We start from the raw sequence: 13,640 nt of genomic DNA, 5'->3' as shown, positions 1-13,640 counted from the left end.
CCCAGTAAAAACACTCGAACGAGCAGCACGATGAAGGCGCCCTGCACACACGTCTGCCACTGAGGGGCCCTGACGCTCCACCCCCGCGAAGCCGACAGAACAAGTACAGAGTGTTACTCCCAATCTGCAGAGGGGAAACTGAGGCACAGGAAGTGCTGCGCAACTAAGCTCACTGGAAGAATACCTAGGGGCCCGAACATGGGGAACAGGCACCCTGACGGGGCTTCAAAGGAGAACGGGGCCCTGCAAGCAGCGTCCCAAGGAAGGATATCAAGCAGCTTTCTGAGGGAGTGCTGGCTGTTCAGGTCAGGTCAAGGTGGAGGAGACCCAAGACCACTCCGTGGAGTGGGGATCATGAGGTGCCTCTCACCTGGGTTGTGACTGGGTCTGCTGGCACAGCCTGAGGCACCAGAGAGCGGACACTCTATCCAGTGCATGCGTGTTAGGTCAATTCAGTCACATCTGACTGTTTGCAACGCTGTGGACCACAGCTCACCAGGCTCCCTCGTCTATGGGATTCTCCAGGCAAGAATACTGGAGTGGGCTGCCCTGCCCTTCTCCAGGGGGTCTTCCCGACCCAGGGATCAAACCCGTGACTCTTATGCACTGGCAGCCGGGTTCTTTACCACTAGTGCCACCTGGGAAGTGCACTCTATCCAGTTCAGTTCAGTCCAGTTCAGTTCAGTTGCTCAGTCATGTCCGAGTCTCTGCGACCCCATGGACTGCAGCACGCCAGGCTTCCCTGTCCATCACCAACTCCCGGAGTTTACTCAAACTCAAACTCATTTCCATTGAGTCGGTGATGCCATCCAACCATCTCATCCTCTGTCATCCCCTTCTCCTCCTGCCTTCAGTCTTTCCCAGCATCAGGGTCTTTTCCAATGAGTCAGCTCTTCGCATCAGGTGGCCAAAGTATTGGGGTTTCAGCTTCAGCATCAGTCCTTTCAATGAATATTCAGGATTGACTTCCTTTAGGATTGACTGGTTGGATCTCCTTGCAGTCGAAGGGACTCTCAAGAGTCTTCTCCAACAGCACAGTTCAAAAGCATCAAGTCTTCAGGACTCAGCTTTCTTTATAGTCCAACTCTCACATCCACACATGACTACTGGAAAAACCCTCTATTCAGAACATCTGATCAAAGATGCTCACTCACTTCCCCAATCAGCTGATTGGGATTAAGAACTAGGCATGGGAAAAGTTGTTTTAAAGCTTAAAGCTGGGGCAGAAGAGACAAAACTTACATGTTCTTTGCGTGACTGGGAGCCACATAGTCAACAAAAACCAGGTTGATGCAGGTCACTGAGAGAGACAGCCGGGATCTCTGGATCTTACAGGATGAGCCAGATTTACTCTAAAACCTGACTCTCCACCCCCATCCACCCCCAAGTTATACTGCATTAGCATTTGAGTGAGATATAGAAACTAGAGATTACTTTGGAGGGAAAAACAAGGGAGGAAAGGACAAACAAGTGTCCCAAGCCCTGAGCCATCATTCCAGACACATCTGCTGGATGATGCTGTGGGCGGGTTCCCAGTGGGCCACCTGGAAGAGCAGAAACTGCAGGGCTCTGCAGGCAGACAGAAGTGGGTGCAACTCCATCTCTGCACTCACCAGCAATGGGACTTCAGCAAGTGAGTAACACTTCATCTCTCTGAGTCTCCGTTTCCTGTTTGTAAAATGGGAATAAAAGCTTCTCGGACAGTGGCACACTTTAAAAAGAAGTGAGGAGCGACTAAGCTGTGTGCCACAACTACCAAGCCTGTGCTCTGGAGCCTGCAAGCCGCAGCCACTGAGCCCACGCGTCTAGAGCCTGTGCTCCACAGCAAGAGAAGCCGCCGCAACGAGGAGCCTGTGGACCACAGCGAGAGGGGCCCCACCAGGCAGAGCTAAAGCAAGCTGCGCGCAGCAGCGAACGCCCGGCACAGCGCAAAATGAGCAAAATAAAAATAAATATTTTTTAAAAAGAAACTTACGACGAAGGGGAAAGGAAGGAAGAAGGAACTCCGTGAACACTGGGCAGACTCATTACCACTGAGCCCAGTGTTCTCCTTCCGTTACCACTGCTCCCTGGGTCTGGGGGCCACGTAAGGTACAGGGGGGACAACTCCTGGTGGAGCTGAGGGGAGACTCCACCAAAGAGGCCTCTGGGACAGACAGCATTCGTCGGGAGGTCACAGCATGAGGTTCTGGCCATGGGGTCTGGGGTGGGAGAGGCGGGAACACACAGAAAGAAAGGATGCAAGCAGGAGAGAAGAGAAGACGGTAAAGGCTGAGGGCGGGCTACAGAACTGGCAAGTGCCGCAGGGCTCGGGGAGGACCAGCCCCAAAGACAGGTCACGCGGGTTAAGGTCAGCAAGGCGGCTGGCAAACTACAAGAGCACCTGGGACAGAGGCGGCAAGGAACACGGGTGCACTTCTGGGGGGCCACAAGAGGAGAGGCAAAGGGGGCCTGGGAGAAAGAAAAATCAACGAGATGCTGATGGAGGGGGAAAAAAATCACTGTTAGAGGGAGAACTATCCACTCCTCAGATTGACAAGATTTATATTCAGGGTCAGCAGCGACTATATGGGGAGAAGACATCACAGATACGGCTGAGGAGGGAGCAGAGCGGGAATAAGGCTGATAAGAAAAACCCAGACAGGCCTGGAGGCAAAGGAAAAACACCCCACATTCCACAAACTCACTGGCCACCAGCTTCACTCACCTTCAACTGGCCATTCACATTCCAAGGGTGCCCTACACCTCAATCCAGCCAGCTCAGGCCCTCCTGATCCAGAGGGGGCTCCCCTACTGCCCCCAAACAGAAACCATCCTGGAATTAGATCCATGCTTCCCCCGTAATAATCGTGAACTTTGGGGAGGCCCTCAGCTAAACTGGAAGCGCCTGGTAGGTCTGGGTCGACAGGAATCCGTGGTGCAGCGCTTCACTTAACAAGTGTGAACGGTTGACAGGATTATCCAAGGAAGAATGTCTGGCCATGTCATCATTCAACAAACGTACTGAGAAAGGAACAGGAAAAAGCACACCAGGCAAAGAATGCCCTGAACCTGTCAGAGACCAGGAGACCCACGCTGTGGAGCTCCCTACCCTCAAGGCCCAGATCCCTGGCCAGATGGAGAGAAGAAAGGCTGTCTGCGAAGGGTTCTGGGTGGTATAACTCCTCGGTCCTTGCTTCCTGGGTTTACCTCCAACCCCCTGGGTGCTGAGCACAGAGGCAGGGGTGCTGAGCAAGAGGCCTGCGCCTGGTCGAATGGGGACAATGCAGAGAGACCCACAGACTTCTGTGGACCACGACTGGTGCCAATGGGTGGTGTCAGGGAGGCATGCTGCTGTGCGAGGGGGGCTTAGGACAGGTAAGCAGCGAAGGCCTCTCAGAAGGACACGTGAGCTGCCACCTGAAGGGAGCCAGGCTTTGGCAGCATCAAGGGAAGAAACAGGGACGGACGCTTCAGAAAGGAGGAACAGCCGGCAGGACACCGGAAGGACAGACAGAGCTTAGGCTATGGGAGGAGGAGAAAAGCCGCAAGAAGGGCTGTGGTGTGGGTGCCAGGCTGGGGAAGAGGCAAGAGAGGCTGACAGGCCTACCTGACCACCAGGGATTCCTGCGGGGTGGCGGGGAGGTGGTGGTGTTGGTGTTGGTGGGGGGAGGGGATTAGGACTTTAGTCTGAAGGATTCTAAGCAGGTGAATCACATGACCGGATTCAGGTTTTCACACAGGACCTCACAGCAGCCTTTCTCTAAAAACCACTGCCTTTCTCTAAAGCTAATCCTTCATCGGTAAAGAATCGCCTCTCTTTGTTGTGTGGATAAGCACAAGTTAGAAATTATTTAATAAACTCTAAAGCACTCAATTAACATTAGCTACTGTCATCAAAGTGCAAATTAAGGCAAGTGTCATTTGGATCAGAAGCTTTAAAAATCAGAGGCGTTTCATCATCAAATGAGCCTACCTGTGTTTCACCTCCCCCCCCCCATACCCTAAAATGTAGCAACTGGCTAGTAATAATAATATGCAACATCTGCAGGGCAGTTAATAGCTTACAGAGCACTTTTACATCTGTTATTTAATAACCACGGGTCTCCAGTGCTTTGAATTTAGGGACAGTGTTACAAATTGGCTAGTTCTGGCAATATCTAGCAAGTAGGCACCATCTCTCTCCATGGATCAGGTGACCAGTCATGACAACCTGCCTAAGAGCTCTTCCGGGGTTGGGCATTCTCACTGCCGTCATCACTACTTCCAAATGTCCCAATCTGCCAGAGAAGTAAATAATGGTCCTAATTACAGGATCACTGAGTGATACTGATGTGCCAAGCATTGCTATAAGCACTTGACATGCTTAATTTTCACCTGATCCCAATACTTTTTTAACATTCCTATTTTCCAAATAAGGTTACTGAGGCATGGAGAAGATAAGGGCGTCATCCAAGGACACCCAGAGGAGTAAGACCCAGAGCCAAGATCTGAACACGTGATAATGTGACCCTGTATCCTCACTCTGAATCCCAGCGCTGCGCTAGATCATTCTGGCAAACTGCACATAATTCGGTGCTTGGTACGACACAGAAATTCAGCAAATAAGGGCAGCTGTTATCAGCAGGACATGGGTAGTTTCTAGGTCCCACGAGAGTGTCACCTCCAGGAGAGCAGCGACCTTGTTAGTCTGGGTGACTGCTGCGCCCCCAGCACCTGGCCCTATGCACATTTGAAGGATGGATAAATGAATGAACGTGCCTCCCAAAAGGCAGGGCTGCCTGTGCACGGCTCTTATTTCAGGTCTGTGTCGCGCCACTGACACTGCCCCTCGGTAAGAGCATCAGGCTGATCTGAGGCACAACAAGGAGTCCGGAGACTTGAGACCCCCACCTCCCTTTCACAGCGCAGGGGTGGCGGAAGGGGCTCCCAAGGGAAGAGACGAGTCCGGGCTCGCAATGCCGGTGGGTCCCGGCTCCGGCGGGGCTCTGCCCTCCACCGCGGCGGAGATGCTGGCCGCCGCGGCGCTGGGACCCGACAGGAGACAAAGACCCGCGGGGCCGCCGCACCCGCAAAAATGCTGGTGCCCCTCGCCCACCTCCCCGGGAGGCAGCCGAATGCTGCCATGCCTCACCCGGCCTGGAAGCTGCGGAGAATCCCGGGCGCCGGACGGAGCGGACACGCGATGCGGCCCTGCCTGCGGGGTCGCCGTCCGCAGAGGGTCGCTTCGGTGCGGGAGGCCGCGGGCCGGACCGGCCTGTCACCTTCAGGACCGCCCGCCCACTCGCCCGCTCTCCGCCGGGAGCCCTCAGCGCGAGCCGCCGTCACCCAGCTGAGTCTCCCCACGCCTAGGCCTCCCCGCAGCGCCCGCCTCGCGCCCCGCACGGCGACGCCGCACCCTCGCCCGTCTGGCCCGTACCTGCTGGGAAAGGGGGATGAGCGGCGCCGCCATCTTCCCGCGGACTCGGGCTCCGAGCGCCGGCGGGGAATGGGGCGGGGCCGCGCGCGCGCACTGGTGCGAGGGGCGGTGCGCACGCAGCCGAGCCCAGGGGAGGGCGGGGCCAAAGCGGGGCGGTGCGTGTTCCGCGGAGCTGAAGGGGCGGGGTCGAGGGCGGGGCCGCGCGCTCCTAGCCCCAACCGAAAGGGGCGGGGCCTGGAAGGTACTCGGACCAGGGACCTTTGAGGAATTCCTCCTACATTCCTTCACCACCTCTTCCAGGAATTCTCTGCTCTTATGCCAAGGTCATGGCATCTGGTCCCATCACTTCATGGCAAATAGATGGGGAAACAGTGGAAACAGTGTCAGACTTTATTTTGGGGGGCTCCAAAATCACTGCAGATGGTGACTGCAGCCATGAAATTAAAAGACGCTTACTCCTTAGAAGAAAAGTTATGACCAACCTAGATAGCATATTCAAAAGCAGAGACATTACTTTGCCGACTAAGGTCCGTCTAGTCAAGGCTATGGTTTTTCCATTGGTCATGTATGGATGTGAGAGTCGGACTGTGAAGAAGGCTGAGCGCCGAAGAATTGATGCTTTTGAACTGTGGTGTTGGAGAAGACTCTTGAGGGTCCCTTGGACTGCAAGGAGATCCAACCAGTCCATTCTGAAGGAGATCAGCCCTGGGATTTCTTTGGAAGGAATGATGCTAAAGCTGAAGCTCCAGTACTTTGGCCACCTCATGCGAAGAGTTGACTCATTGGAAAAGACTCTGATGCTGGGAGAGATTAGGGGCAGGAGGAGAAGGGGACGACAGAGGATGAGATGGCTGGATGGCATCACTGACTCGATGGACGTGAGTCTGAGTGAAATCCAGGAGATGGTGATGGACAGGGAGGCCTGGCGTGCTGTGATTCATGGGGTCGCAAAGAGTCGGACACGACTGAGCGACTGAACTGAACTGATGCCAAGGTTGATGGCAACCCACTCCCGTACTCTTGCCTGGAAAAGCCCATGGACGGAGGAGCCTGGAGGGCTGCAATCCATGGGGTCGCTGAGGGTCAGACATGACTGAGCGACTTCACTTTCACTTTTCACTTTCATGCATTGGAGAAGGAAATGGCAACCCACTCCAGTGTTCTTCCTTGGAGAATCCCAGGGATGGGGTACCCTGGTGGGCTGCCGTCTATGGGGTCTCACAGAGTCGGACACGAGTGAAGTGACTTAGCAGTGTGCCAAGATCCCTTAGCCCTCCAGGTTCCTGCCGATTCTGGGCCCTCTGCAAGGGATGCCGTTGCCATTCCGTGCACCTGGCAAAAAGGATCCTCACGCTTCCCAACAAGGTGCCCTGTCCCAGGATAGGGTGTGTGTGTCAGTGTGTGTGTATACACACCACCCTTCCCAACAACTGTTCCTAGGATAAGGGTCTGTATGTGTGTGTGTACACCACCCTTCCCAACAAGGTGCCCTGTCCCAGGATAGGGGTGTGTGTGGTGTGTGTGTGCGTGTGTGTGTGTGTGTGTGTGTGTGTGAGATATGGGTGTCAGCTAAACTGGGTTGCAATATTTTCACCTCTCTGCACCACAGCAGCACCCACAACGCCTGGGATTATTTCCCAACTGCCACCTTCTGGATGTGTGGCCTTGGCAAGTAGCCTCTGTGCACCCCCAATCCCCTCTTCTGAAAGGAGGAAGTGGTAGCATGTATTTGCTATCATTCTACCTCCGCACTGCACCCTGCACAGAGCAGGCGTTTGATGTTTGCCGGAGGACCATTACTGGAGAGGCATTTATTTCTTTAGACATATGTTGCCTTCTTTTTGCTATGGACACCTGCTCATCTGTGGCTCAAACGGTAAAGAATCTGCTTCAACACAGGATAACAGAGTTCGATCCCTGGGTCCGGAAGATCCCCTGGAGGAGGGTATGGCAACCCAACTCCAGTATTCTTGCCTGGAGAATCCCATGGACAGAGGAGCCTGGTGGGCTACAGTCCATGGGATCACAAAGAATCAAACACAGCTGAGCGATTAACACTGTCTTTCCACTCATCATTAGCTGATTTCCACTAAAAGAATGACGAAGGAAGGTTCCACTAGGAACTGACCACAGTGACACAAGGCTTCTTCAGCACAGGTTCCCCTGCCGTGGTCTCTCTTGTGACAGCGGCACTTCTCAGCAGTTGAGCTGGAAGGTCGAGCAATCCTGAGGTAGTGAGGGCACAGCTTCTGGTCCACCTCCTCCACTCTGAAGTCTCACAAGCTTCCTGCTCCAGGGTCTTCAGCAACTTGATGTACCTCATGCCACTCAAATGAGCACAACATGCTTTGTGACTCATTCAACAAACTATTCACAGTCAAGTGTTCACTGAGCACAGGTGCTCCCTTGGTGAGCTGGGCACACACACGCTCTCCACAAATAGGTCTCACCCTGGAGCTACCCAGAAGGTCTGCTAAACAGCCTGGGTCTCTGATTCTGATTTATAGCTCTGGATGGGACCTGAGTCCCTTGGGCTGCAAGGAGATCAAACCAGTCCATCCTAAAGGAAATCAACCCTGATTAGTCAGTGCAAGGACTGATGCAGATGCTCCAATACTTTGGCCACATGATGCAAAGAGCAAACTCATTGGAAAAGACCCTGATGCTAGGAAAGACTGAAGGCAAAAAAGGAGAAGGGGGTGGCAGAGGATGGCATCACTGACTCAGTGGACATGAATTTGAGCAAATTCCAGGAGACAGTAGAGGACAGGGAAGCCTGGGGTGCTGCAGTCCATGGGGTCAAAAAGAACTGGACACGACTTAGCAACTGAACAACGACAAACAAATCCCCAGGAAGTGCTGGAGCTGCTGGTCTCAGGCCACTCCTCTGCCTCCGCCATTGTGAGAACCACAAGTCTAGAGGGGGAAAAAAAATCCAAAAAGGAAAAAAAATCACGTGAGGAAATAGGTAACTATACACAGTGATAAGTGCTACATCGTAGTCCAAGGGTGGGTGCACTCAGTGATGGCGGGGGCTGGGAGCCACCACAAGCAAAAGGGAGCTGAAGAGCAAAGAAGCATATTGAGACCGAGACGCTGGAGCTCAGAGGACAAGACAGAGGGCCTTGAAAGTGAGAGTGGAAGTCGCTTGGTTGTGTCCGACTGTTTGCAACCCAGGCAAAAATTCTGGAGTGGGTAGCCTTTCCCTTCTCCAGGGGATCTTCCCAACCCAGGGATCAAACCCAGGTCTCCTGCATCGCAGGCAGATTCTTTATCAGCTGAGCCCACGAGGGTCTTGAGACAAGGCCAGATCACGTATAGTCTGATCGGACAACACTGTGCGCAGAGCAGTGAAACAGGACCATATGTGATTCAGCCTCGTTGTGAGACCATCTTGCTCTCCGAGCTCCAAGTTCTCAGTCTCACAGGCCCCTTCACTCCCTGTGCACAGAGAAAGGGAAGGCCACCAGACAGTTTGGCACATGATCAGCTTTGTGTTCTAGAACAGTGCCTCTGGATAAGGCGGGCAAAGTGGATGGAGAGGGGATGGGTAGAAGCAAGCGGAACAGCTGCAAAGATGCCCCAGTGGTCCAGGCGGGGGTGACAGAGGCTTTTAGCTGCCTTGGATCCTTAATCAGTCCATGTTCCATAAGGAAAAGAGAAGCCGGCAATATCTGTATTTCAAACAGAAGGCAATTTGATACAGAAGATTGAGTACAAAATTGTTGGAAAAGCAGAGGGGAAGGCAAGGTTACCGAAGATTAGTAACAGGAGGAAACTGCTAGTCTCTTTAGGGTTAAAAGTCAAAAGGGAAAAGGTGTTATGCCAAAACCCACCACCACTGGGCGCTGAGCAGGAACCCCGGAAGCTGGTCCTCACTAGCCGCCGCTGTTTCTGCCATTATTGCTTTCTGTTTTGGCCATGCCACCCTGTGGGATATCAGTTTCCGCATCAGGGATCAAACCCATGCCCCCTGCAAGGGAAGCTCAGAATCTTCACCATGGGACCACCAGGGAAGCCCCTCTGCTGTTGTTGCTAAAGTCCTCGTTATTGTCTCCACTGACTAAGGGGCGGGCAGGAGCCTGGGAAAAAAAATGGCTTCTCCTCTCTGCCTGTCTTCTAACATCCTTCTCACAGAACATGACGGGACACTAGTGGGCAAGGGTGTCTGGGAAATGTGTGGAGGCTTCCAGCCTCACTGTCAAGCGTCTACAGGGGCAACAGCCTCACAGGGACTCTCTGGCCTGGTCTTGACTGGAATCAGAGGCTCCATGATAAGAGTCCCACCAAGTCACTCCCTCTACTGCGGCCATCCTGGGCAGTGATCAACCATCCTGGGGTCTTTCTCACTAGAGTCTAGAGCTGCACCATCCAACACAGTGGCCTCTCCACATGTGGCGATGTGCGTGCGTGCTCATCGCCATGGGCTATAGCAGTCCAGGCTCCTCTGTCCTCCACTATCTCCCGGAGTTTGCTCAAATTCACGTCCAGTGAGTTAGTGATGCTCTCTAACCATCTCGTCCTCTGCCTCCCCCTTCTCCTTTTGCCTTTAATCTTATCAGGGTATTTTCCAATGAGTAGGCTCTTTGCATCAGATAGCCAAAGTACTGGAGCTTCAGCGTCAGTCCTTCCAATGATTGTTCAGGGTTGATTTCCTTTAAGATTGACTGGTTTGATCTCTTTGCAGTCCAAGAGACTCTCAAGAGTCTTCTCCAGCACTACAGTTCAAAAGCATCAGTTCTTTGGTGCTCAGCCTTCCTTATGGTCCAAATCTCACATCCGTACATGACTCCTGGAAAAACCATAGTTCTGATTACACAGACCTTTGTCGGCAAAGTGATATTTCTGCTTTTTAATGTGCTGTCGAGGTTTGTCTTGTGGCTTCTCTGCTGGCTCAGACAGTAAGGAATCTGCCTGCAATGCAGGAGACCCAGGTTTGATCCCTGAGTCAGGAAGATGCCCTGGAGAAGGGAATGGCTACTCACTGCAATATTCTTGCCGGGAGAATTCCATGGAGTGAGGACCCTGGCAGGCTAGTCCACGGGGTCACAAGAGTCAGACACGACTCAGTGACTAACACTTTCAATTTCACTTCACTAGGTTTGTCATAGCATTTGTTAACCATAATGATGTCATTTTAACTTGATAACCTCTACAAAGACTTTATACTTTTTTTAAAATTCTTATTTATGTATTTTTGGCCACAAAGTATACGGGACCTTGATTCCCCAACCAGGGATTGAACCATGCCCCCTGCATTGGAAGCTCAGAGTCTTAACCACTGGACCACCAGGGAAGTCCCAAGACGTTATTTCTCATTTTAAAATGTATAGAAATACTGAATCAATATGTTATGGAATAGGAATTAACATAGTGTTGTAGGACAATTATACTTCAAAAATAAGCTCAGAGAAAAAGAGATCACATTTGTGGTTACCAGAGGCAGGGGGCTGGGGGAAGGAACTGGATGAAGGCAGTCAAAAGGTTCAAACTTCCAGTTATAAGAAAAATAAGTACTAGGAATATAATGTACCACAGGATAAATATAATTAACACTGCTGTATGTTGTATATAAAAGGTGTTGGGAGTAAATCTTGTGTTCTCAGCACAAAGAAAACATATATTCTTTCCTATTTCTTTAATTTTATATCTATATGAGATGACAGACATTCACTGAGTTTATTGTGGTCATCCTTTCATGATGTGTATAAATCAAATCATCATGCTATACACCTTAAATTTACACAGTTCAGTTCAGTTCAGTCACTCAGTCGTGTCCGACTCTTTGCGACCCCATGAATCTCAGCATGCCAGGCCTCCCTGCCCATTACCAACTCCAGGAGTCTACCCAAACTCATGTTCACCGAGTCAGTGGTGCCATCCAGCTATCTCATCCTCTGTCGTCCCCTTCTCTTCCTGCCCCCAATCCCTCCCAGCATCAGAGTCTTTTCCAATGAATCAACTCTTCGCATCAGGTGGCCAAAGTATTGGAGTTTCAGCTTCAGCATCAGTCCTTCCAAAGAATACCCAGGACTGATTTCCTTTAGGATGAACTGGTTGGATCTCCTTGCAGTCCAAGGGACTCGCAAGTCTTCTCCAACACCACAGTTCAAAAGCATAAATTCTTCAGCGCTTAGCTTTCTTCACAGTCCAACTCACACATCCATACATGACCACTGGAAAAACTATAGCCTTGACTAGACGGACTTTTGTTGGCAAAGTAATGTCTCTGCTTTTGAATATGCTATCTAGGTTGGTCATAACTTTCCTTCCAAGGAGTAAGCATCTTTTAATTTCATGGCCGCAATCACCATCTGTAGTGGTTTTGGAGCCCCTCAAAATAAAGTCTGACACTGTTTTCGCTGTTTCTCCATCTATTTCCAATGAAGTGCTGTATGTCAATTCTATATCAATAAAACTGGAAGAAAAATTAATTAATTACAATTAACTGAGATTAAAAATTCACTCCTCCTAAGAAGGTACAGAACCAAGTGCAAACCCTAATGCACAGTACGGACTCTGGGTGATAATGATGTATCCATGTAGGTTCATCAATTGTCAGAAACGAACCACGGTGGTGTGGGATGTCACTGGTAGGGCAGGGTATACAAGTGTGGGGACAGACAGTATATGGAAACTCTCTCAGTTCTGCTCAGTTTTGCTGTGGATTTAAAACTTCTCTAGAAAATGAAGTTTGCTAATTTAAAAAATTATTTTATTTTTATTTTTTTGGTTGCACCTTGAGGCATCCAACCTTGAGGTGGGATCTTAGTTCCCTGAACAGCAATTGAACTCATGCCCCCTGCAGTGGAAGCATGTTTTCTTAAACCACTGAACCACCAGTGACGAACCAACGAAGTTTATTAATTAAAAAAAAAATTCATTTCTCAGTCCCACCAGGCACATTTTAAGGGCTCACATGTGGCCAGTGGCTACTGTATTGGCCACGAAGATGAATAAAGTTCTCCAGGATTGTGCTGCTGCAGAAGATGAGTCCTGCAGGGTCTGAGCTGGTCTGACCCATCTTTATTCAGCTATTTCTGGCATTTTCCCTCGAGTTCTAGCACTGCTTCTTTCCTCATTAACTTTTCCCTTGTTTAGAGAATTAAAAGGTGGGCAGTGTTTGAGTCCCACCCCTGCGCTTCCAGGGAGTGAGTCTTTAGCTTCTGAGACTGGTTTGTTGTTGTTCAGTTGCTATTAAGTGCCCAGCTCTTTGTGACCCCATGGATTATAGCCCGCCAGACTCCTCTGTCCATGCGATTTCCCAGGCAAGAATACTGGAGTGGGTTGCCATTTCCTCCTTCAAGAGAACCTCGCAACCCACAGATTGAACCTGGGACTCCTGCATTAGCAGGCAGATTCTTCACCACTGAGGCACCAAAGACGACCTCTGAGACTGATAACCCCTGATTACCTGAGAAGACCGAAATGATCTGGCAGCCGAGAAAGTTCAAGGTCGCAAGTCTGCCAACTTCAACCAAAGCCAGAACAAAACTTGCCCAACCTCCACTTCCTGGTCAGGCTTTTCACACCAGTCATTTATCCACATGCTCTGTATCATTTCCGATTTTATTTGGCTTCCTTATAACATGACTAAATTCCAAATTCCAAAATTGGTGTCCTAAATTTGATTATTCCCAACACAAATTTCTGTGTGAAAACAGAGCTCTTCAAAACAGAAGCCTCTATGTGTGACTTTTTCAAAGCAAGTCATTTGATTTAAGGGAAAAAAAATTAAACTGCAAAGTAATCACTATTTTCACTTCAGACAATGGATTTCATTGCTCTGTTTTACAGAGAACCAACGGCCATACAAGTGGGCCACAGAGTCAGGGGAAAGTGTCACCTTCTTTGTGGAATGTTAAACGTCTATGCACAAGGCCTGGGTTCTCTGGAATAACCAACGTGCAAGGGAGGCATGCAAAACCTTTCCAGGCCAAGGGTGCTGCATAAAGATTCCATATTGGAAAAGTTTCCGATGTTATTAGGATCTTCCCAACTCAGGGATCAAACCCAGGTGGATTCTTTACCAGCTGAGCCACAAGGGAAGTCCAAGAATAATGGAGTGGCTAGCCTACCCCTTCTCCAGCGAATCTTCCCAACCCAGGAATCAAACCGGGGTCTCCTGTACCAACTGAGCTATCAGGGAGGCCCCAGTAATTTACAACCCAAAGCAATAAAGCATCGTTTCTCCTTTCTCAAGATAAGTTTTACTAGTTTTTTTTATAAAACATTTGGTGGG

At 50.7% G+C, this 13,640-nt stretch overlaps 1 protein-coding gene across 5 annotated transcripts in view; it reads right to left on the bottom strand.

Moving 5' to 3' along the window:
- The window catches only part of EPS15L1 (epidermal growth factor receptor pathway substrate 15 like 1), a 106,905-nt gene extending 101,468 nt beyond the window's left edge, over positions 1-5,437 (bottom strand). For all 5 annotated transcript variants that reach the window (XM_068981383.1, XM_068981385.1, XM_068981384.1 and 2 more), the window contains exon 1: positions 5,399-5,437. In XM_068981383.1, coding sequence (XP_068837484.1) covers positions 5,399-5,431 — 33 coding nt within the window. In that variant the 5' untranslated portion in view covers positions 5,432-5,437. The remainder of the gene's footprint in view (positions 1-5,398) is intronic.
- Between the last annotated feature and the right edge of the window lie 8,203 nt (positions 5,438-13,640).

Source organism: Capricornis sumatraensis, chromosome 9 (genome assembly GCF_032405125.1).
Source record: "Capricornis sumatraensis isolate serow.1 chromosome 9, serow.2, whole genome shotgun sequence".
Lineage (NCBI taxonomy): Eukaryota > Metazoa > Chordata > Mammalia > Artiodactyla > Bovidae > Capricornis > Capricornis sumatraensis.
The sequence above is the reverse complement of the archived record's forward strand: the minus strand, read 5'-3'. Positions and strand labels throughout refer to the sequence as shown.